Source organism: Bison bison, unplaced genomic scaffold (assembly GCF_000754665.1).
Source record: "Bison bison bison isolate TAMUID 2011002044 unplaced genomic scaffold, Bison_UMD1.0 scf7180017864479, whole genome shotgun sequence".
Taxonomy (NCBI): Eukaryota; Metazoa; Chordata; class Mammalia; order Artiodactyla; family Bovidae; genus Bison; species Bison bison.
Genome location: NW_011495039.1, coordinates 2,300,738 through 2,326,571, shown reverse-complemented (window position 1 = coordinate 2,326,571; position 25,834 = coordinate 2,300,738). Strand labels below are relative to the sequence as shown.

General features: G+C 39.1%; 1 protein-coding gene and 1 pseudogene across 2 annotated transcripts in view; one reads left to right on the top strand and one right to left on the bottom strand.

Annotated features, from left to right (window-relative positions):
- DGKB (diacylglycerol kinase, beta 90kDa) overlaps nucleotides 1-25,834 on the top strand; it is an 873,198-nt gene that overhangs the window by 815,504 nt on the left and 31,860 nt on the right. The window contains exons 23-24 of the mRNA XM_010862153.1: nucleotides 19,818-19,938; nucleotides 23,823-23,883. Coding sequence (XP_010860455.1) covers nucleotides 19,818-19,938; nucleotides 23,823-23,883 — 182 coding nt within the window. The remainder of the gene's footprint in view (nucleotides 1-19,817; nucleotides 19,939-23,822; nucleotides 23,884-25,834) is intronic.
- LOC105004515 lies at nucleotides 16-1,758 on the bottom strand (annotated as a pseudogene). Its single transcript, XR_827225.1, has one exon. The product of XR_827225.1 is annotated as a thiamin pyrophosphokinase 1 pseudogene (transcript).

Sequence of the window (25,834 nt, the reverse complement as noted above, 5' to 3'; positions counted from 1 at the left end):
CTTTTTTTTTTTTTTATAACTAAATATTTTTATTTCACATCTGGATTCAGTTTCACATGTATTTGCATAAATAATTAAAAATGATCTCTAATGATTATGCACAACCGCAGGCTGGTTCAACGGGCCCCGCTTTCATTCTCCACTTACAACGCGACCCTCCCGCTGTCGTAGCACCAGAGAGGAGAGACAGGCTGCTCTCATTCTTTACAGCAACACTGGGTTTGTGTCATGTACAGCAGCTGAGTGCGTTCTACTTGTTTTAAATTTTAACAATCAGGCTAGTGATTTTTTATTTATCATTAAAAGATAATACCCCAAACTGTTAAGGTCAGAATAAAATGGTGCGGTTCTAGCATCCCAAGCTAGAAGGAATTATTTTTTTCAGTGAAAGGTCCACAGAAGACAGAGAGCTAACATTATGACATAGAAGCAAGCGTTTAAGGATCAACAGGAGGAGGTGTATGTGCTGGACAGTACGGAACCTCAGAGCTTTCTCAGCTTCAAAATTACAAACTGTTTTCTGGGGGTACATGGAGTGATTAATAAGAGTGATCAGGACTGAATTTGAGACATGACCCACGTTAGTTTTCCAACTGAATTTAATACAGCATATTTACTTTAAATAATGACACCCCACCCCACCCCCCGCCACCGTTAGAGTAAAACTGAAATCTGTCATCTACAGTGCTCCCTGAATGATCAGAACATGAACAGTCTTTAAAACTAGCGGGCCTCCCAGGAGACAGGTTTAGAGTCCTGCCAGCCAAGGTGGACTGTTCTTGGTGAGCATGATGTTGTTGGCAAATGAGGTATGTCAGAGGCACAGCGACGGAGGTCAGCACTGGTCAGTTTTTTATGGCCATGGTCCAGAGCAGGGGATGGTCCGTCTCTACAGTCACAACACCAGATCCGTCGTAGGTGTTGGACGTGCTGACTAGTGTTCCAAAGCCAAGCATCTGATGTGTAAGGTTCCACTTTAGGCCTGTTGTGGTCACCTGATTGCAAGGCTGTCCAACAGGAATGAGGCCACACCAATCACCTTCCATCCTGGTATCTACATGCAATTTGTGCTTTCCCGGTTGGAGCAGGTAGATGAGAGATTCCTCTTGGATTATTATAACTGGCAAAGAAGTTATTTGAGGCGCTTGGAACAAAGTGCTCACAGATGCCATGATCTGGTCAAAGCATCCAGCAAGTCCTCCCAAGGTCACGATCATATCTACCTGTAGGTCTTTTTCTTCTATCTTCTTTTGGAGCACTTCAAGGCACTTGGTAAAATCAGTATGGTCTTGATCAGGAGTTGAAATAACTTCACAGCCCTTAATAGCGTAGTATTCTCTAACTTCAGGCCTAATAGAATCAAAGTCTCCACTGATGAATTCAGGCAGAAAGCTCTCCCTCTCTCCTTCTGTGACGTCATATAAGTGGTTGGCACCCCCATCAGCACAGGCTCTTAAAAGAGCTTTGTGCCAAAGATGACGAAAACATTTGTCCAAAGGCTGGTTCAGAATCACAAGGCAGTATTTCAAACTCCCAGAGGGAAGCAGGGGGTCCAGCGGGGTAATGGCATGCTCCATAACGGATTGCTGGTCTACAATATGGCGGGTGGAGCCACCAGCCAGCCGGAGCGCAGACTGCGGGAGCCAAGTGATCGACGGCTCGGTGCTCGACTGAGGCGCCTGGGCCTCCATGTTATTTTAAATGTCCTTTTGTTTCTATACACTTTTCTTATTCTGGAAGAGCTTCACTTAACCCAACATCAGAAAACTAAAATTTATCATCACATCATCAGTCCATTAAGACTTTCCCTAAACTTCTCCTGTCTGACTCTCCCCACCCCCAGGTACCATCCATGGAGTTAAACACTCAACACTGTTTCTAATGTATTCTTAGAATATGTGTCTGCGTGTGTGCTAAGTCACTTCTGTTGTGTCCGATTCTTTGCAACACCATGGCTATAGCCCTCCAGGCTCCTCTGCCCATGGGATTTTTCCAGGCAAGCATACTGGAGTGGGTTGCCATGCCCTCCTTCAAGGAATCTTCCCAACCCAGGGATCAAACCCACATCTCTTAAATCTCCTGCATTGGTAGGTGGGATTTTTACCACTAGTGCTCCCTGGGAATCCTGAATATGTGTCTACTGTAGCATTATTTATGCTACATTACAATTTTTCTTTACTCTTTTTATCCTTTCTCGTACAATACTGACCTCTTTGAAGTTAGAAACTGTAACATCTTTCGCATCAGTTTCAGTCACTTTCCACAGTGCCTGGCATATATTGACCTACTGAGCATCTACTTGGTGCTCAGTGTCACTTTGTTGTATGAAATGAATGGATAAATGAACGCATGAATGTTAATTTTTCTGAAACAATATATATGATTTAACAAAATAGAGATGACATTTAAGTCAGGGAAATAAAAATTCTTGCCAAAATTCCTAATCAAGATGGAATAAAATTAGATCATCAGAAATTCATAATAGCTGTGTAAAAGTTGGGATTACTTTTATGAGTAGTGTGGGGGGAAAATCAGAATTGGACTAAAATATCAATAACAATTACACTCAACAGTTAGAGCTTTCACGCAGTCCATTAGGCAATGAGATGACCAAAGTGAAAAGTGATTTGTGTCATTTTTGAATTGCTAGGTCTGGCGCTCCATGGTCCACACTATGTGAATCTTTGGTACTCTGTTTGCTGCCTCACAGTGTGGGTTGAGTGTCAAAAGGATCATAAAAATAGAGTGTTTTTATAACATTTAGCAGTGGGTTGGTGGCATAAAAGAAAGCAGTACAGAGAGAGGTGTTATTAAACTAAGCCTTAAAGGATTAACAGAGTCTAAGCAAGTGAGGAAAAAGCTTTGCTTAATAGTGAGGAGCAGAGTAGTAGCAATGGGACAATTTTAGGGAACAGAAAAATACTAGTTTGAACAAGGTGTGAAAATTTGCATAGAGGAATACTAGAAATAAAATTACAAACAGCCAAATGCCAAGGTTGTTGCCCTTTAAGGAACAACAAATGCAAAGAAATAGAGGAAAACATTAGAATGGGAAAGATGAGAGATCTCTTCAAGAAAATTAGAGATACCAAGGGAACATTTCATGCAAAGATAGGCACAATAAAGAACAGAAATGGTGTTTACCTAACAGAAGCAGAAGATACTAAGAAGAGGTGGTAAGAATACATAGAAGAACTATACAAAAAAGATCTTCACAGTCCAGATAATCACAATGGTATGATCACTCACCTAAAGCCAGACATCCTGGAATGCAAAGTCAAATGAGCCTTAGGAAGCATCACTACAAACAAAGCTAGTAGAGGTGATGGAATTACAGTTGAGCTATTTCAGATCCTAAAAGATGATGCTGTGAAAGTGCTGCACTCAATATGCCAACAAATTTGGAAAACTCAGCAGTGACCAAAGGCCTGGGAAAGATCAGTCTTCATTCCAATCACAAAGAAAGGCAATGCCAAAGAATGTTCAAACTGCCGCACAATTGCACTCATCTCACACGCTAGCAAAGGAATCCTCAAAATTTTCCAAACTAGGCTTCAACAGTATGTGAACTGAGAACTTCCAGATGTTCAAGCTGGATTTAGAAAAGTAGAAGAATGAGATATCAATTTGCCTACATCCTTTGGATCATCGAAAAAGCAACAGAGTTCCAGAAAAACATCTATTTCTGTTTTATTGACTATGCCAAAGCCTTTGACTGTGTATATCACAACCAACTGTGAAAAATACTTAAAGAGATGGGAATTCCAGACCACCTGACCTGCCTTTTGAGAAACCTGTATGCAGGTCAGGAAGCAACAGTTAGAACTGGATATGGAACAACAAACTGGTTCCAAATAAGGAAAGGAGTACGTGAAGGCTGTATATTGTCACCCTACTTATTTAACTTATATGCAGAGTACATCATGAGAAACCCTGGGCTGGATGAAGCACAAGCTGGAATCAAGATTGCCAGGAGAAATATCAATAACCTCAGATATGCAGATGACACCACCCTTATGGCAGAAAGTGAAAAAGGACTGAAGAGCCTCTTGATGAAAATAAAAGAGGAGAGTGAAAAAGTTGGCTTAAAAGTCAGCATTCAGAAAACTAAGATCATGGCATCTGGTCCCATCATTTCATGGCAAATAGATGGGGAAACAGTGGAAACAGTGTCAGACTTTTTTTTTCTGGGCTCCAAAATCACTGCAGATGGTGACTGCAGCCATGAAATTAAAAGACGCTTAGTCTTTGGAAGAAAATTTATGAACAACCTAGACAGCATATTTAAAAGCAGAGACATTACTTTGCCAACAATGGTCCATCTAGTCAAGACCATGGTTTTTCCAGTAGTCATGTTTGGATGTGAGAGTTGGACTATAAAGAAAGCTGAGCACTAAAGAATTGATGCATTTGAACTGTGGTGTTGGAGAAGACTCTTGAGAGTCCCTTGCACTGCAAGGAGATCCAACCAGTCCATGCTAAAGGAAATCAGTCCTGAATATTCATTGGAAGGACTTAAGCTGAAACTCCAATACTTTGGCCACCTGAAGTGAAGAACTGACTCATTGAAAAAGACCCTGATGCTAGGAAAGATTGAAGGCAGGAGGAGAAGGGGTCAATAGAGGATGAAGTGATTGGATGCATCACAGACTCAATGGACATGAATTTGAGTAAACTGTGGGAGTTGGTGATGGACAGGGAAGCCTGGAGTGCTGCAGTTCTTGTGGTCGCAAAGAGTTGGACACGACCGAGCGACTGAATTGAACTGAATCATTAAACGTGTCAGAGAAAGAGAATGATATGCCCCAAGTACACTAAGCAGGGTGAATTTGACAATGGTAAGAACTGTAAGTCATGACACTCAGGTGCCCTTCAGTTTGAAAGTGAGAGAAACCCAATTCAACTGACTAGATAAAACTAGGCCACTTTTTTTTATAAATATCTAAAATGATTTTGAAAGATACAAAATGTGTACATTTGCTCATGTAGCCAAAAAAAGAAGTCAATGACAAATTTCAGGAATAGCTGAGTCTTAAGTGCACAGACAATTTAATAACCAGAATGGCTCCTCTCATGCAGTGGCAAGTTGCCCTGTAGAAGCTTCAGACTTGTTCATTTTTGGACTTATATTACAATGTGAAATTCTACTTTCCAAAGATTGTATTTGGTCTTTGTTTTTTGTCTTGCTCACCACTGTACCCTTAGCACCTAGCTTAGCAACTGATACATATAGTTTTAATCTTTCTTTGATTTTTTTAACATTTTTGTTTCTGTTATTCATGATGTTATAATAAGCATGTAGTTAATAAGAAATGTCCTATTTTCCAGTAGTCTTCCCAGAGATCTAAGATATTGTATACTTGCATCACTAATATTTTTATTTCAAAAATCATAAAGAATAGCAATACAATTATGGTATTAATTTAATGATCTAAGAAAGATCTTCATTACAGTGGGCTACCTATAGCCTACTTATGGTTCAGCTTTGTTCTACCCACCAGTTCAATCCCACTGAACATTTGGTTCTGGTATTGCCCCAAGAAGTCCTGGGCATCATCTTTTCATTCCCATTCTTCATGGAATTAACGTGAAAACTGGGCTTTATTTCTGCCCCTGGGTTTACAGTGAGCCCACTCCTATCCCAAGAAGCCTGCAAACTACTGATGTGGTTTCTTTCCTGTCTTTGACTCTAAAGTGGAAATACTCTTCGCCTCACCTTGTGGAAACTGGAGTTCAGGGCACTGACATTAGTGTTATGGATAATAAAGTCTTGGATCTCTGACTCCAGAAGTTCAGGTCTTCTGCCAGACTCCCTCTGATCATGGCAAGTTATCATGGTAGCTTTCAAGAAAGGTAAAATCTTGGATACTTCCTTTCTTGATCATGATGTACATTCTCTGGTGTAAACTTCTCCTCTCACCTAGGTTCTTTCTAGACACCTGCTATTTAATTATTTCTTATTACTCTCATTCCTGGGCTTCAACAATTTCTTCTTATTGACGATACTTGCAGAATAGTCTTTTTACTTGTAATTTATAGTAACTTTCCATTCTGAACATGCTAGTTTTATTGAATCCTCTACTAAGATAAAAAAAAGGAAAGAACTGAATATCTGAGTACAGTTTTAAAGATGCTACCAAATAATTCAATTCTTTGACCTCACACTTCCAGCCCAAAGGTATGGATTTATCAGTCCAAAATTAGTCCCTCGGCTCATTTCCCCTGCATGCACTTTTATTTCACGCCTGATGACCTTAGTTTGGTGGCCTACATCAGAGAAAAGTTGCAGTTCCTTCCATAGCATTTGTTCAGTAATGTGCACCTTTGCCCTGGGTAGATGTATACCAGCCATACTTGTCCAACAGAAACCACTAGTAGGTATCCTTTGAAATGCGCATCTCAGCTATACAAACACTATTTGAGGGGTAGACATTTCTAATAATATTTTCCCAGTGAAATTGATACTCATTCTGCATTTTTACCCAACTAGGAGAAAAAAAAGAATAGGAACTTTCTGCACAGGAGCTTTAACCTTTCTGGTAGAAGTGGTGATTGGTCCAAACACATTAAAATTCTATTTTCCCTTCCAAGTGTTTGCTGCAGATGACCCCCACTGATCTTAAATATATTTCTGTATCTGTAACTGAATAGAGGTTTTCCGTACAGCATGTTCTAATGGCACTCTGGCCTTTAGCCAACAAGGCACTGAATAAGGCTATTTTTAAAATACAGAAACTGGGAACAGCTGCAGCAATCAAATTTGATAAAAACAGAGAGGAACTTTGTTTTTTTTTTTTTTTTACGGTTTGTCCAAGTTTAGACTTCTTTCATAGAACTGCTTTTGTTCAGCTGTATGAAGGGCTACAAGACCGATACAGTAAAGACTTTTTAAGTAAATAACTTTTCAAAGAATGCTACTAAATAGAATAAATTTTCTCTGTATGGAGGGTATAAATGTGGCAGTACTTTAAACTATTTTTTTTTAAAGGGTATATCTCTTATATGAGGGGGTAGGAGAAGAATGAGTTATGTTAGTAAAGTTTGTGCTACCAAAGAGGTTTTGGTTTCCCCCACACCCAAAGGCAGTCCTTGAAAGGGGAGATAAAGTCCTGAGTTTCTTGGTATTGGAGATCTGAAAGTTTGCATTTGAACTTCCGTTGTGTTCTCAAGTGTTTTTTAAGGGTGAACATACTTTGAATGTTCCATTTCTACTTTCCCCATTACTATTAGTCATGAATGTTGCTGTATTTCCTAAAAGATGAATTAATATCAGTGAGGTTCTTTGCTAAAGTTAAAATGACATGCTTTTTAAAATGTAAAGAAAAACTTTTTCACAGAGACCTTTTGTACTTATTTGAGTCCCTCAACATGTCTACATACAAGGGCTTATTCTTTAATTTTTAAAAAAATTCAAGCTCTTTGGAAGCTTGTCAGTACATGATTAATAAGTGTCATGAGTTGAATAGACACTGCAAAGCTTCTACACAGTAGTAGGTTACAGGGTCTCACTCCTAAGTGATCACATATGTGTAATGGATTTCTCTGCTAACTTCCTAATTGACATGACAAAGGATATTGTATTTCTTATAAGTATTTACAAATGGGATTAATTTAAAAATCTCATCCAAATAAAACTACTTATGTCAACATTAATTCAATTTAGTAATCCAGAATGTAATTTAATTCTTCTTCTGTGGCCATAAAGCCATGAAACAAAATTATCTTACTGCATAAGGAAAAAAACAAGGAGGATAGATAGAAAACAGAAGAATTCAGGTGTATTTTAATCTATACTAACTTGTTAACAGGTAGCATATTAGATACATTACCCCATCTGCCTGTAATTGATCATAAGCCAAATGAAACAGTGTCTTCTCTGATTTGAATGAATCAAGAAGTGTTCCTCTTTAAATGGTGAGGCGATGGTGATTTAAGTGTGTTGTTTGTCAGTGCTTGAGGCTGTCACAGTTCTTGTCTCAGTCCTGTTCCTGTGTCCTGTCCTCGGTTGTTTGGGGTGGGTGGTGGTCCTCGCCCCTGCGTAACAGCAAAACTCCTTAAACGGGCTCTATGTGACCCATGGACTGAAGCACACCAGGCTTCCCTGTCTTTTACTAGCTCCCTGAGTTTGCTCAGACTCACGTCCATTGAGTCAGTGATGCAATCCATCATCTCATCCTGTCGTCCCCTTCTCCTCCTGCTCTCAATCTTTCCCAGCATCAGGATCTTTTCCAATCAGTCAGTTCTTCACATCAGGTGACCAAAGTATTAGAGTTTGAGCTTCAGCAACAGTCCTTCCAATGAATATTTAGGGTTGATTTCCATTAGGATGGACTGGTTTGATCTTCTTTCAGTCCAAGGGACTCTCAAGAGTCTTCTCCAGCACCATAGTTCAAAACCATCAATTCTTCAGTGCTCTGGGCTTTATGGTCCAGCTCTCACATCTGTGCATGTCTACTGAAAAAAAAACATAACTTTGACTATACAGACCTTTTTCGGCAAAGTGATTTCAGGATATGATCCTATATTTTAACCACTACCAAAAAGTTCCAAAGATTACTTGGGTTTAATTCTGGTTAGTCATGTAGCCTCTTTTCAGAAAACAAACTGCCAGGAGAGTAAGATTTACTTCTGACCAGCAGTACTTTTATGCAAATGGCCTCAGAAAGCACAGGAACCCCAATGTATTACTCTTGCTAGGCATATAATATTTATATGTAACCAGGAATAATTGGATATCAAAGCCAGCTCTGTTATACAGGCCAATTTGTAGTGTAAATCACTATTCCTCACAATTATATTTTGTCTGTATTTTAATTTTCAGCCTTAATTTTATAAGTGAGTTCCAATGTATTACCAAGTTTTAAAAATTTTATTAGTTCACAAGTGTGTTTCACATTTCATTAAAACTAAAATAAGGAGACTGTTGGACTATACTCTTATATTCTATAATATATTTCAAGAAAATAGCTGGTTTTCCTAGTGCTTTTGGAAATTGAATATTAAGATCACATCATGTTCATGCTCAGCTGCTTCAGCCTTATCTGATTCTTTGCAACCCCATGGCCTGTAGACCAATGGGCTCTTCTATCCATGGGATTTCCCAGGAAAGAATACAGAAATGGGCTGCCATTTCCTTCTCCAGGGCATCTTCCCGACCCAGGGATCAAACCCACATCTCCTGCATTGCAGGCAGATTCTTTACCTCTGAGCCCCATGGAAGGCCAAATATCACATAGTTATATGTAAAATAAGATCACCACTGCCTTCTATTAAGTTGGATTTTAAATTGTTTTTTAATTATTGGAACTACTTATTTCTTAGAAGGTAAGGGTTGGTGATTTTCCTGGTCACTTTAGCCTCTTAGATAGAGTTGCTCAATTGTGTCCCATTCTTTGCAACTTCATGGACTATCGGCTGTAATGCTTCTCTGTCCATGGAACTCTCCAGGCAAGAATACTGGAGTGTGTTGCCATTCCCTTCTTCAGGGGATCTTTCTGACCCAGGGATTGAACCTGGGGCTCCGGCACTGCAGGCAGATTCTTTACCATCTGAGCCACTAGGGAAGCCTTTAGCCCCTTAGCAGGCTTCAGTGTTGGAACTCAGGATGCCCCTCCAGAAGTTATTCAGAATTTGCTGACATCGGCCCTCATTCACGTGCACTCACTTTGTTTAATGATGGCACTAATGCGAGGAGACGCGTAAAGTAGTTTGGTTTATGAAAGAGGGCATGGGAAGCGTGATGTTGTGAAAACAGCCCCTCACACCCTAATGGCTCATTCACACAGAAAACAAGCATCAGCCTGAAATTCAGTCCCTCCTCAAAGCTTAACAAGAGCAAACCGACTCAAGACCCCAGAAGCAGCAGTGTTCAGAATCACTGCTAGCTTGTACTCCTAAACTCTATGCCTACATTTACTGATAATTCTCTTTGCCAGTTGTAGCAATAGCTTTCTGTGGGGAGTCTTAAAGCTGGCTCTCTACGGCCTTGTGTATGAAATGTCCCTGATTTCTGGGGTTGTGTGTCGTCAGGTGAGAGTCCTCTTTCAAGTACGCCATAATAAAGTGATTGCCAGCCCTGGACCACTTTGATCGCAGTAGGCCAGTTGTTGACAGTATGCCAGACTACTATGATTCTTTTTTTTTTTTTGGATCCATTTAGGGAAGTTCAGAATTTTAGAATGAAAATACATGAAGTTATAGTCAGCTATAGCTGGTTGTTTTTTTTTTAAAACAGATGGCTTTAAAAGAGATGATCAAATCTATTCTTTAAAAGTCATTTTTAAAGTCAGGCATGTGATTCTGCTCTGTGTGTGTGTGTGTGTGTGTGTCTGTATATACCTTAACTCCTTATTTTTCAGATTTAATCAGAGAATGGGATACTTCACACTGCTAGATTTTCCAAGTAACTCTCCTAATCCTTTATGTACTACACTTTAACCTTTTTCGTTTTTATTTTCTAAAATGAAAATATTTCTATCCACATTGGATAGAAATCCTTTCAAAAAGTGTTCTGCATGTCTTAGGCTTCTTATCAAAATTCTTCTAAGTATAATTCTTTTACATGACCTAGGGTAGTCATAGTGAATGAGAGTTTTATATTATATTATAATTTGGTGAGAACATCTGACCTGATTCAGTGGTATGATTATTAATGGCACCGTTTTATGGTATTATATATTTCTTTGTTGTACTTTTGTCTTTCAGTCACTGATAACATTTAATTGGTTAGTTCTTAACTGTTGTCAATATGTCTAATAACATGGATTTTGGAGTGAAGCAACCTAGTTGGAAAACCATATTTTCAACTGTGTATGAAGACTTGAATAGATAACATAGTTTCCTCCTCCTCAAAAAAAAAAGAATAATACTGGCCTCAAGGCATTGTTGGAAGTCTTAAATGGAAAAATGCCTATAAATTCCTATCAGAAAGTCTTCTCAGGGTAGATGTAGCATATATATATATATATATATATATATATACACATTATATATACACATATTATGTGTATATATAATGTATATATATAATCTCTATTTCCTTGACAGACATAATTGTGTAGTATGTTCCATGAGATGCCAGAAGTTTGCTTTAAAGATACTTTGAAAAAGGTCAGTTTCATTCCAATCTCAAAGAAAGGCAGTGCCAGACTACTGCACAATTGCACTCATCTCACAAACTATCGAAGTAATGTCCAAAGTTCTCCGAGCTAGGCTTCAACAGTATGTGAAGTGAGAACTTTCAGATGTTCAATCTGGATTTAGAAAAGGAAGAGGAACCAGAGATCAAATTGCCAACGTCTGTTGGATCATAGAAAAAAGCAAGAGAGTTCCAGAAAACCATCTAGTTCCGGTTTATTGACTATGCCAAAGCCTTTGACTGTGTGGATCACAAAAAACTGTGGAAAATTCTGAAAGAGATGGGAATACCAGCCCACCTTACCTGCCTCCTGAGAAATCTGTATGCAGGTCAAGAAGCAACAGTTAGAAGTGAACAACAACAGTTAGAACATGGAACAAAGACTGGTTCCAAATTGGGAAAGGAGTATGTCAAGGCTATATAATTGTCACCCTGCTTATTTAACTTATATGCAGAATACATCATGTGAAATCCCCAGGCTGAATGAAGCACAAGCTGGAATCAAGATTACCAAGAGAAATATCAATAACCTCAAATACACAGATGACACCACCCTGATGGCAGACAGTGAAGAGGAACTAAAGAGCCTCTTGATGAAAGTTAAAAAGGACAGTGAGAAAGCTGGCTTAAAACCCAACATTCAAAAAATGAAGATCATGGCTTCCAGTCTCATCACTTAATAGCAAATAGATGGAGAAACAGTGGAACAGTGACAGATTTTATTTTCTTGGGCTCCAAAGTCACTGCAGATGGTGACTGCAGCCATGAAATTAAAAAACACTTGCTCCTTGGAAGAAAAGCTATAACCAACTTAGACAGCATATTAAAAAGTACAGAAATTACTTTGCCAACAAAGGTCTGTTAGTCAAAGCTATGTTTTTTCTAGGTTTTTTCCAGAAAAACCGGATGTGAGAGTTGAACTATAAAGAAAACTGAGCACCAAAGAATTGATGCTTTTGAACTGTGGTGTTGGAGAAAACTGTTGTGATTCCCTTGGACTGCAAAGAGATCAAAAGCAGTCAATCATAACGGAAATCAGTCCTGAATGTTCATTGGAAGGACTGATGCTGAAGCTGAAGCTCCAATACTTTGGCTACCTGATGCATAGAACTCACTCATTGGAAAAGACCCTGATGCTGGGAAAGATTGAAGGCAAAAGAGAAAGGGACGACAGAGGATGATGGTTGGATGGTATCACTGACTCAATGGACATGAATTTGACCAAGGTCTGAGAGTTGGTAATGGACAGGGAAGCCTGGTGTGCTGCAGTCCATGGGGTCGCAAAGAGTCGGACACAATTGAGTAACTGAACCGAACTGAACTGAACTTGAAACACAGAGTTCATGTTAATACGTTTTTGCTCCAGCTCTCTCCCCTCAGATGCTTTTCTAATTGCATTTTCTAGTTTATGGAGGTTGGAGAAAAGAGCTTTATGTTCATGAGGCGTACATATAAATTAAGAAATAGAGCTACCATGTGACCCTCAATCACACTCCTGGTTATATATCCAGAGAAAAACATCGTTGAAAGGATACATGCACCCGTGTTCATCGCAGCACTGTTTAAAATAGCCAACACATGGAAGCAGCCTACATGTCCACTGACAGAAGAATGGTAAAGAAGATGTGGTGTGTATATATACACACACACACACACACACAGATACATATATACAATGAAATAGTAGTCAGCCATTAAAAGGAATCAAATAATGACATTTGTACCAACATGGATGGACCTGGAGATTCTCATACTGACTGAAATAAGCCAGAGACAGAAAGACAAATATCATCTGATACCACTTTTGTGTGGAATCTAAACAATGATATGAATGAACTTACTAAACAGAATGAGCCTCACAGAGAATGAACTTGTACTTGCTCGAGGGAAGAATGGGGAGAAGGGATAGATAGGGAGTTTGGGATGGACATGTACATACCGCTATATTTAAAATGGATAACCAACAAGGACCTACTCTACAGCACATGGAACTTTGCTTAATGTTATGTGGCAGCCTATAGAGAGAGGAGTTTAGGGGAGAATGGATACATGTGTATGTATGTGTGTATATATATATATATTTATGGCTGAGTCCCTTTGCTATTCACTTGAAACTGTCACAACATTGTTTGTTAATCAACTGTACCCCAGAACAAAAATAAACTGTTTAAAAATAAACAAATATTTTAAAATAAATCAATTGGCAGGGACTTCCCTGGTGGTCCAGTGATTAAGAATCTGCCTTACCATACAGGGGACAAGGGTTAGATCCCTGGTGGGGGAACTAAGATCCCGCATACCACATTCCATGGAGCAACTGAGCCTGCTCACCACAAGTGAGGATCCCACGTACCACAACTAAGACCCAAATACAGCCAAATAAATTAAAAATAAAGAATCAATGGGTAATAGACGGACATGCTACAAAATCATCCTTGAAGAATTCACTTTAGTAATTTCATATACCCCTAGGTGTTTTAAAGTTTATTCTGGATCCTCAGGCATGTTTCAAATGTTTGCTAGCTAAAACAAGCGTTGCTGGAAGGCATGCAGTCTTAGCACTTAGAAGGTACAACTCCATAGCTAGCCTGGTGTCACCTTGGCCAATAAGTCCTTAAGAGTTGTGATATAATTAGCAATTTAGGTGATGACAGAGTGTCCTTTCTGAGTCACTGAGTGTACCCCAGGACATAGCTGGCCCCTGTGCTACCGCATGTTGCTGGACACCATGCACAAAGGAGTGTGCCCTGCCCTGTCCCCACCTCGTCCCTCTCCCTTCAGTACACACTCTATTCAACGAAATGCCAAAATGCTACGACCCACATTCAGTCTGTGTTTGTCGTGCCTCCTCTTCTGTTCCCTACATATGTCAGTCTGAAACAATTACATAATGAGATGTATTATCAGGGTGTAACTGTCAAAAATGAAGAGACTAAGCATGAAGAAGTATTATCCATTTATTAGCTGTGCTGCTCCTGGGTTCTCAAATCTATACCACACTACTGACCTTCAGATTTTATGCTCATACCCCCAGATTACCTGTATCTCAATAATGCAGCACTAGCAATGTTCAGGAAAAGGTATACAAAGTCAAAGGCAGATTAAAGTAGGGTTTCTTACCATATTTGTGCTATAGTCCTCTTTGCCATCCTGGTAAAATCTACTGATTCTTCCTTGGAATAATGTTTTAAAATTCATTAAAAAAAATGTAAACACCAATACAGTATACTAACACATATATATGGAATTTAGAAAGATGGTAACAATAACCCTGTGTACGAGACAGAAATAGAGACACTGATGTACAGATCAGTCTTATGGACTCTGTGGGAGAGGGAGAGGGTGGTGAGATTTGGGAGAATGGCATTGAAACATGTATAATATCATGTATGAAACGAGTCGCCAGTCCAGGTTCGATGCACGATACTGGATGCATGGGGCTGGTGTACTGGGACTACTCAGAGGGAGGGTATGGGGAGGGAGGAGGGAGGAGGGTTCAGGATGGGGAGTACGGGTATACCTGTGGCGGATTCATTTTGATGTTTGGCAAAACTAATACAATATTATAAAGTTTAAAAATAAAATTTAAAAAAAATGTAGGCTTCAAAGGAAATCCATAATACTGAAATGTTAAGATTTCAATTCAGTAAGATATGTGCTTCTTTTCTAAATTTTTATTTGAGTATAGTTGATAAACAGTGGTGTGTGGCTCAGACAGTAAAAAATCTGCCTGCAATGCAGGAGACCCAGATTTGATCCCTGGGTGGGGAAGATCCCCTGAAGAAAGTGAAAGTGTTAGTCAGTCAGTCATGTCCGACTCTACGACACTGTGGACTATAGCCCACCAGGCTCCTCTGTCCATAGGATTCTCCAGGCAAGAATACTGGAGTGCGTTGCCATGCCCTCCTCCAGGGGATCTTCCTGACTCAGGAATTGAACCCATATCTCCTAAGTCTCCTGCATTCAGGCAGTTTCTTTACCCGCTCAACCATCAGGGAAGCCTTCCAGCATTCTTGTCTGGGAAATCCTATGGACAGAGGCGCCTGGCAGGCTATAGCCCATGGGGTCACAAAGAGTCTGACACAATCAGTTATACATATGTGTGTGTGTGTGTGTGTGTGTGTATGTGTATCCACTCTTTTTTAGATTCTTTTCCCATTTTAATAAATTACTTTTAGAAATCTAGCAGAGGCTTAGTAATTATTAAGATGTCAAAGATTATAAAAATAGACTTTTAAAATATAAATAGAATTCTTAAATATAAAGTATAAATTTTTAAATATTGCAACAACTATAATGTGATATGGAAATATGTGTGATATCTATCAGTGACAAAGTCAGAGATATTTCTACTACAACTGTGGTTTCTTGCCTAAATTTATAATTGAAAGAAGTTCTTAATTTTAATTAATGTTGGTAAAAAAGTCATATTTTTCTGCATTCAGAATCATTGCCCCTGTGTTAAAAATCTTGTTCTACTATACCCAGTTTTTGTTTTTCATGACATCTGTTCCCTCTGAACACCTTTTCTAGACTTTCTATTTTAAAAATGGAAATACTAAATTTGGCAGATTTCCTTGCCTCTGGAAAGGAGGCATTTGGAGGCATGGAGGCATTTGGAAAGATCTGTTAACTCTTTCAGAAATGTACTGTTTTTCCTCTTCAAAAGCAACATTAAATTGATCAAAAGCACCACCTTCCTTGGAATAGAGACACTTCCTAGTATCAGGAGGTCCGGGTTTCTCAGTACTCAGCTGGAGACTCTCACAGGTAGACACACACGTGTGTCTTCAGGCCTGGGTGAGACTTCTGCCTTCCTACCTATGACTGTACTTTCACACACGAGAAGGCTAACCAGATGCAATGACTGAGCATAATGTTGAACGTTAAGCTGCTCTACTTTCTTTTGTAACGGGGTTATTTAGAAACTGGTATTTCACGATCAACAACAAACTGATTGTAGGAAACCTCACAGTATATGAGTATGGTGAGATTCTATAGTTGAAGTTCTTTTACAAACCAGCACACACAGTAAGGAATGAGTGCTCGGACATTATGTCTTTCAGGCAACTGTGATGCCATTAGGATCTATAGAGGCAGTACCAAAGTGAAACCCAGGCTTCCCAGGTGGCTCAGTGGGTAAGGAACCTGCCTGTAGAGCAGGAGATGCAGGAGACACGGGTTCGATCCCTGGGTCAGGAAGATTCCCTGGAGGAGGGCATGCCAACCCACTCCAGTATTCTTGCCTGGAGAATCCTCTGGACAGAGGAGCCTGCTGGGCTATAGTTCAGGGGGTCACAAAGAGTCCGACATGACTAAAGCGACTTAGCACGCAGATGCACTAAAGTTGAAAACCTCAGTGGCCAGAAATAGTTAAGATTTCACTCAAGCAGTCAGGCAGAGCTTGGCACTTTCTTTCTAAAGGTCTGAATAATAAACATTGTAGGCTTTCTGGGCCACATGGTTTCTGCTGCAGACACTCTCTTCTGCCATTATAGTGTGGAAGCAGACATAGACAAAACCTCAACTAACCAGTGTCTGCTTCCAACAAAAACTAATTAATGAATGCTCAAGTTTGAACTTAATGTATTTTCAGGTGTCACAATGTATCAATTTTTTCCCATTTGTAAACATGTAAAAACCACTCTTGCAAGCCATACATAAACAGACAGTGGGCTTGATTCAGTTCATGGGCTCAAAGCAGTAGCCACATAACAAACCAATTAAGGAGGTGAATCTGGTTGGTTATGCCATCTCAAGGGGACCTGTGCTTAAAATAAATTTTAGCTAGCATGTGAAGTGAGGAAGTTTTGATGTTTCTAGATGATACCACAGGTAGAAATAGAATTCAAAATTATGTAGAAATTATCTTTGTCTGAAATCAGTGAGGACCCTGCCCCCAAAGACAGTATGTAAGAGGCAGCAGTTGTACACAGACCTTACAGGCTTTTGTATATAAAATTGTTGAAGTGTTATGGGAGCAAATTTGTGCAGCACAAATTAGAATTTCTTTCTTTTTCTGAATGCTTAATTAAAAGGAATATGTTGTTAATTTTGCACTAGTAAATATAGCACTATTTCTATGCAGTTCTTTGTGTTAGCAAGAACATGAAAGGTTAAATGCCTACGTCTTCTAAATCTATAATCAAAGTCTTCATTACCAGTGATTAATGGTAGAATTGATTTTCGGAGCATTTTTGCAGGGAGAAAAACAAAGACAAATTAAAAGAAAGAAAAAAATCAGAAAGAGGGTGGTAGACAGTAGCAATATGGTGTAGATGCAGACAGTCCCCGTGATTCATGGAAAAGTTAGGGCTCACAGATTAACTCTGTCGTGAGGAAGTATTTCATTTCTTGTAGAACAGTTCCCATCCACCAGATCATTACAGAAATCAGTGTAAAATTTCACCTATTTAAGAACCAAGCAGTGGAAAACACAGAATACTGAACAGGAGCTTCGTTTCTGTGGTAGTTGTTGTTGTTGTTGTTTTATAAATATCACCAGACACACATCTGGGGTTTTAGAGCTTGCCACAGTGCAGTTTTCTGGTTGACATATATCTAAGAAATGCGTATATTAACACCCAGGCTATAGAGCCAAGCACATTTTAGTGCCGGCTACAGCTGAAAGAATATGTTTCCATTCCTTGTCCATCTGTTCTTGGCAACATAAATTTAAACTAGAAACACAGAATAAGTTTGATGAGAAATCAGTCTAAATATGGTTTAGAACAGCAAGGTGAATGATACTATGACTTGTTAGCCTTTGATTCAGTAGCTGGATAGTTGTGTCCACATGTGAAGAAACCTCCTGCTGCAGCTCGCGCTTAAAGTTTAAAAAACAATGGTTTTTAAAAGTCAGTTCAATTCAAAAAACGTACAGTGGATTGGTCACACAGTGTGTTTTCAGAGCTTAGATAAAATGTGCCGAAGATCATGGGCCTAACAAATTTTGAAGTTTCAAAGTGCTGTTTACCACACACATGAACAACACTGAAAATATATCATTCATCTCTCTGAACTTTGTGCTAAAATGGATTCACTAGTGGGAAATGAGGACTTTCTGTGCAAAATGGAGTACATACAGCACACATATGCTGGTTTTGCTTCAAGTCCACGCTCAGCTATGACTAGTTATTACACGGTTAACTTGTATAATCATATCTTACCTTATACCACTCTATGCCACCCCTCCAGCTCTTTTTGCTACTGAAAACAGTATTAAACAATTTATTTGCATTTGAAAACACATGGGATTACATGAAAATATCATGATAGAAAAGGACCATATATGTGCACCTAAAATTTTGCCTTCAAATCAAGGGTTCGGGCATTCTGAGCCAGGTAAGTGAGTGGAGGGGCTGTGTGCCACCGTTGTGCTCTGTAGGGTTTTACTGATACGACTACATCCTCTGCTACTCTGGAGAGTGAAAGTTTGCAGGTTGGAAAGGGACCTTGCAGCTCACGCAGACACCACTGTCACTCCCTCAATAAGAAATACTTCTATCAGTTTTAAAAGTATCTCTCTTTGGTATGGCTGATTTACCAAATATAACATTGTGATTACACCTCAGATTTTGGCTCTGTCACTTCCTCTTTATGTTAATATAAATAAATTGAATTAACTTCTCTGATTTTAAGTTTCTCTGTCTGTAAATTCTAATAATCGTATTTGTCTTAAATTGGTTTTGCGAGGGGAGCAAGTGACGTGATATGGAACGAGTGATTAGGCAGTGACAGGTACTTTGGAAACACTCGACAAGCAGTACCTAATACAATTAACCTTTTTTTTTTTTACTGTCCTCTGGTTAAAAAAAGAAAAAACACTGTATTAATATGGTGATAATTATCTAACCTACTCTAGAATTCGGTAGCATATTCTTTACCATCAGGAAAACATTTCTTTTTTCAAGGTCAAGAAAAACTCTGCACAAGTTTACCTATGACTGTGGCGTAAAGAACGTGCCTGCCAATCCAGGAGACATATAAGAGATGTGGGTTCAATCCCTAAGTTGGAAATATCCCTTGAAGGAGGGCATGGCAACTCACTCCAGTATTGTTGCCTGGAAAATCCCATGGACAGAGGAGTTTGGCAGGCTGTATAGTCCATAGGGTTGCAAAGAGTTGGATACAACTGAAGCAACTTAACCCGCACGTGGACAAGTCACTCAGTGATTTAATGCCTCAAGTCTTCTTATCTTTAAAATAAGAAACTTTAATTCCATGATCTCTAAGATCTTTTGTTTGAGTAATTCAACAAAATCACGTTTGACAGCATGTCCTCATACTTTATTTATAGTACTGAAATGTGTATTTGCTGCCAAATGTCTGATGTGGGGGGTATAAATGTCCCATATATACATGTGGAATAACGTTAAATTTGTTGATGTTAAAGCTACTGGTATATTTTTTGGCATAATTTGGCTCAGAATCCTTTCTTCCCATTTTGTTGTAGAATAAGCTGACAGCACATCTTTCCCCACAGCACCTGTGGGGAAAGGGGAGCTTAAACTGAGAGTTTCAGAAGACAGACAGACCATCTTTTTGTTACTTTTAGTATAGTATCTCAGACAGAAGCTTTCTTTCTCAAGAAGCTTTTATTTTTCATTTCCATAGTGTCTAATGGAATGGCATTGTATGCATATACACTGTAATTTACAAGGCTTCTGTTTCCTTTCAGATCTGAGTGATCAGCTGCTGGAGGTGGTTGGCTTGGAAGGAGCCATGGAGATGGGGCAAATATACACAGGACTGAAAAGTGCTGGGAGGCGGCTGGCTCAGTGCTCCTCTGTTGTCATCAGGTATCCCTTTCTCTGTAATTCAGAAAGGAGGTTGACATGTGAAAAGTGAAGTGAAAGTATTAGTCACTCACTCTTTGTGACCCCGTGGTCTGTAGCCTGCCAGGTTTCTCTGTGCATGGGATTCTCCAGGCAAGAATATATAGTGGGTGGCCATTCCCTTCTCCAGGGGATCTTCCTGACCCAGGGATTCGATCCCCAGTCTCCCGCATTGCAGATGGATTCTTTACTGTCAAGCCACCAGAGATGGCATAACTACAAATTATTTAGATTAATGTTATATAAGATTTTGATAATGATTTCGTTTCATCTATACATTGTTATCAATGATTAATACTGATACATTTCAAAGTAATAGAAATTGACAGAATTTATAAAGATTTGATTCACTGTTACTTACCATGTTCATTGGAATTTGGTAATCTTTTGTTGAGACCATGGATACAATTCTAACATACAAATTCTATCTCCTCTAGTCTGGTACACACACGGTTGAATTTACAGAAGCATTGAAGTATCTACTAGGCAAACTACCCAATGAAAATGCTGTTAAGGCATCATTAACATACATTCTTTCATGAAGTCTACCATTGCTTCTATAAATTAAATAATTATTATGAAGTAAAATGTTATATGTATATTGCATTTAAATCTTTTGAAAACCCTTTTTCAAAATTATGCCTGTAAAACAAAAGTCTAATATTACACTAACATGAAACTACAGATTATAGCACAGATATAACTGATGTTATATTAACATATATGAAAGTTAATACTGGAAAATGTGAGATATCAAACACTTTTCCTCCACATTTGCAACATGCGATTGCATGAAAACAAGGAGGCTCATTTTGCTGTTGTTCTTATTCAGTCACACAGTCATGTCTGACTGTTTGCCACCCCATGGACTACAGCACACCAGGCTTCCCTGTCCTTCACTATCTCCCTGAGTTTGCTCAAACGCATATCCATTGAGTTGATGATGCATTCAACCATCTCATCCTCTGAGGCCCCTTCTCCTTTTGCCTTCTATCTTTCCCAGAATTAGGGTCTTTTCCAGTGAGTGGCTTTTCACATCTGGTGGTCAAAGTACTGGAGCTTCACCTTTTACATCAGTCCTTCTAGTGAATATTCAGGGCTGATTTCATTTTGAATTGACTGGTTTGATCTCCTTGCAGTCCATGGGACTCTCAAGAGTCGTCTCCAATACCATATTTCCAAAGCATCAATTCTTCAGCGCTCAACCTTCTTTATGGTCCAACGCTCATCCATGCATGACTTCTGGAAAAAACAAACCTTTGACTATACAGACCGTTGCTGGCAGAGTGATATCTCTGCTTTTCTATATGCTGTTTAGGTTTGTCATAGCTTTTCTTCCAAGAAGCAAGCATCTTAATTTCATGGCTGCAGTCATTGTCTGCAGTGATGTTGGAGCCCAAGAAAATAAAGTCTGTCACTGTTTCCATTTTTCCCCATCTTTTTGCCATGAAATAATGGGATTGGATGCCATGATCTTCGTTAATTGAATGTTGAGTTTTAAACCAGCTTTTTCACCATGCTCTTTAATCTTCATCAAGGAGTCCTTTAGTTCCTCTTTGCTTCCTGCTATTAGGGTGGTGTCATCTGTATATCTGAGATTATTGATATTTCTTCTGGCAATCTTGATTCCAGCTTGTGCTTCATCCAGCCCAGCATTTCACATGATATACTCTGTATAGAAGTTGAATAAGCAGAGTGACAATATACAACCTTGACATACTGCTTTCCCAGTTTGGAACCAGTCTGTTGTTCCATGTCCAAGTCTAACTGTTGCTTCTTGACTTGCATATAGGTTTCTCGGAAGGCAGGTCAGGTGGTCTGGTATTCCCATCTCTTGAAGAATTTTCCACAGTTTGTTGTGATCCACACAGTCAAAGGCTTTAGTGTAGTCAATGAAGCAGATGTTTTTCTGGAATTCTCTTGCTTTTCCTATGAACAACGGATGTTGGCAATTTGATCTCTGGTTCTTCTGCCTTTTCTAAGTCCAGCTTGTATATCTGGAAGTTCTCAGTTCATATATTGCTGAAGCCTAGCTTGAAGGATTTTGAGCATTACATTGCTAACATGAAATGAGTGTAATTGTGCTGTAGTTTGAACATTCTTTAGCATTGCCCTTCTTTGAGATTTAAATGAAAACTGACTTTTTCCAGTCCTGTGGTCACTGCTGAGTTTTCCAAATTTGCTGAGATATTGAGTGAAGCACTTTCACAGCATTATCTTTTGGGATTTGAAATAGCTCAGCTGGAATTCCATCACCTCCACTAGCTTTGTTCGTAGTAATGCTTCCTAAGGCCCACTTGACGTTACACTCTAGGATATCAGGCTCTAGGTGAGTGACTACATCATTGTGATTATCCGAGTCATTAAGACCTTTCTTATATAGTTCTTCTGTGTATTTGTACCACCTCTTCTTAATGTCTCCTGGTTCTATTAGGGCCAGACTGTTTCTGTCCTTTATTACACCCATCTTTGCATGAAATGTTCCCTTGGTATCTCTAATTTTCTTGAAGAGATCTCTAGTCTTCTATTGTTTTCCTCTATTTCTTTTCATTGTTCATTTAAGAAGGCTTTTTCACCTCTCCTTGCTGTTCTTTGGAACTCTGCATTCAGAGGGGTATATCTTTCTTTTTCTCCTTTGCCTTTTGCTTCTCTTCTTTTCTAAGCTATTGGTAAAATCTTCTAAGACAACTGCTTTGCCTTCTTGCTTCCCCCCCCCCCCCCCGCTTTGGGATGATTTTGGTCACTGACTCCTATACAGTACTACAAACTTTCAACCATAGTTCTTCAGGCACTCTATCAGATCTAATCCCTTGAATATATTTGTTACTTCCACTATATAATCATAAAGGATTTTCTTTAGGTCATACCTAAAGGGCCTACTGGTTTTCCCTAAACCCTGAATTTTGCAATGAGGAGTTCATGATCTGAGCCACAGTCAGTGCCCGATCTTGTTTTTACTGACTGTATAGAGCTTCTCCATCTTCAACAAGAAAGAATATAATCAGTCTGATTTTGGTATTGACCATATGGTGATATACATATGTAGAGTCATCTTTTATGTTGTTGAAAGGGTTAGCTCTTGGCAAAACTCTGTTAGGCCTTGCCCTACTTCATTTTGTACTCCAAGGACAAACGTGCCTGTTACTCTAGGTATCTCTTGACTTTCTACTTTTGCATTCCAGTCACCTATGATGAAAAGGACATCTCTTTTTGGTGTTAGTTCTAGGGGGTCTTATAGGTCTTCTTAGAACCACTTAGCTTCAGCTTCTTCAGCATTAGTGTTTGGGGCATAGACTTGGATTAGTGTAATGTTGAATGATTTGCCTTGGAAACAAACCAAGTAATTTGGATTGTGTCATTAACCATACACCCTACATTTGTCTTTTGTTATCCAGAATTTTTTGTGTATATCATCACATTTACCAGGAAGCACTTAACATATTTGTAACTAAGGTACAGGGTATTCATTGATAGTCAAGGTTTGTGCTCAGTCATACCCAGCTCTTTGTGATCTCATGGATTGTAGCCCACCAGTCTCCTCTGTCCATGTGGTTCTCCATGCAAGAATACTGGAGTAGGCCACCACCTTCTCCTCCAGGGAAATCTTCCTGGCCCAAGGATTGAACCTGCATCTCCTGAATTGGCAGGCAGATTCTTCACCATTGATCCTCCTGGGGAGCCCAAGTCAAGAGCTGAAGTTCCTTTTATAAAAGATTACTTGAGAACAGAACCCAGCTTTTACCATATTTGCATTCCCTGGTCTCACCATTTTATATGGGACATATAGTCTGCTGTATAAAGTATTTCTGTGCTAGACTTGGATTGTTTTTTTTTTTTTTTTTCTCCAGGACCAGCAAGTCTCTGCCAATGCAGATTGATGGGGAACCATGGATGCAGACCCCATGCACTGTGAGTACAGAGTAATTAAAAGCTATGTCACTTTCCTGTTTGTTTCCCAGATATTATATCCTGCCATAGCTAACTAATCATATACTCCTATAAGTAAATAATCACAATACCTAAGCTTTGGACCTATCTCCAAGAGCCTTTTTTGCTTTGTTTTTTGTTTTTTTATATGACAGAGCCATTGCATTCAGGTTTTAGGCAATATATGCCTTTGGCAATGATTGAGAGTTGAATGCTTATGTTAGCCAAAGTGTAATCTTTAGATACCATAGTTATCTATATATAACCACATATAACCACAGTTATAAACTGTGAAACTAAACAAATTTGTTAAGGTTTCTCTTAACCTTTCTTATAATTATTTCCAAATACCTTATAGGAAAAATATTTATGGGACCTTCAGACATGATTCTTCCTAAATGTATTACTCATCTCTTCTTTGCCTCCAGTTGGAATTTGAGAGCTTCCTTATCTATAGAAAGACTGCATTATAGTGTCTTTATGTGAGATATTATTTAATTCAGACATTTAGACCTCACTAAATTTCATTTTTAAGTGAATATTACATTTCAATAATATGTTAGGTGCTAATCTTGGCACTAAAAATAGAACTCTGATCACATAATAAAACATTGGAGTAATAAGAACATGAAATAGAATGTATTCAATAATATAATTGTCCTCAAGGAACTTACATTCTGATAATAGGAGATTAAGTAAATTAATAAATCAATAAATATAGAGAAACATGCATAATATAACTTTTGATTACAAGAGGTATGAAATATGATGAAGAGGAACTGAAGATGGAGTATGAAAAAGACTACTTTAGGTAAATGTGTCTGGGAGGCCTTTTTCAAAGACGGATCCAAAAGCTCAGTGTGTTAAACAGTAAGAGGGATGGTGTGACCAAAGTTTCAGATGTGGGGTGAGAGTGTAAGAGGCAAAGTAGAAAAGATGGGCAGGAGACAGAGTAGAAAAAAATGATGGTGAACAATTAACATCCAATTCAGAGTACAATAGGAAGCTGCTGAAGGCTTTACGCATCATCTGATTTACATTTTTAAAGTTCACCTTAACTGCTGTGTGGAGAATGGATTGTGTTGAGTGGCAACTGGGACATAAGGTTCAACAAAGCACTCTGAGCTTGGACAGCAATAGTGGCTAGGAAGGGGGTGGATTTGAGGTACATTCTGGGGGTGAAAGAAGGAGAATTTGTTAAAGAGTTCCCTTGGGATGAGGGATAGGAATGAGGGAAGGAGATGAACCATGGAGGTAGCTGCCATCTGAGAATGACAGTACCCTTTACTCTGCAGTAAATCTAGTAATTCTATAATAATGATGTAAGACAAACTTGTCAAAAAGTCTTTCGAGGATGGCAATTTCTTATGCCTTCTTGTATCTCTGTGCTTGATTCGAAGTATCTTTTAAGAAATTTCCTGTTCCTCCTTTTACCAGCATGTGTATATTTGCATCTTGTTTCTTATTCTTCACTCTCCCAGTGACCTTTACACCTTTACACTCAACATGTATATTAAAGGTCCTGTTACTATTGTTGCCAGTGGTGGCAGTGATACACTGATTGTAGAGATGGGGATGGTGGTGGTCATGGTGAAGCCTGCGGTGATGGTAGTTTGATGATGTTGGTGCGAGTGCTGATGGCGGCCAGTGGTGGTCAAGGTGAACTGGCAGAGGTGCCATCAGTGTAGGCGGGGCTCGTGGTCAGGATGCAGGACGGTAGTGGCAGTGGTAATAGCAGTATTCTTGTTTTAATGAAAGGTCACTGGTCTTCAGTCTGGGTCACCAAAGAATAAATGAAAGACAGAGAAACCAAACAGCTTCCATGAGTACCCTGCATTGTTGTGGACTCTTCTCAGAGAGAAGGGAGATTTAGTCCCTGTGCCATGTTTTAAATCAAGAAAGATTAATGGCAACAGTAATCTCTAACATTTAT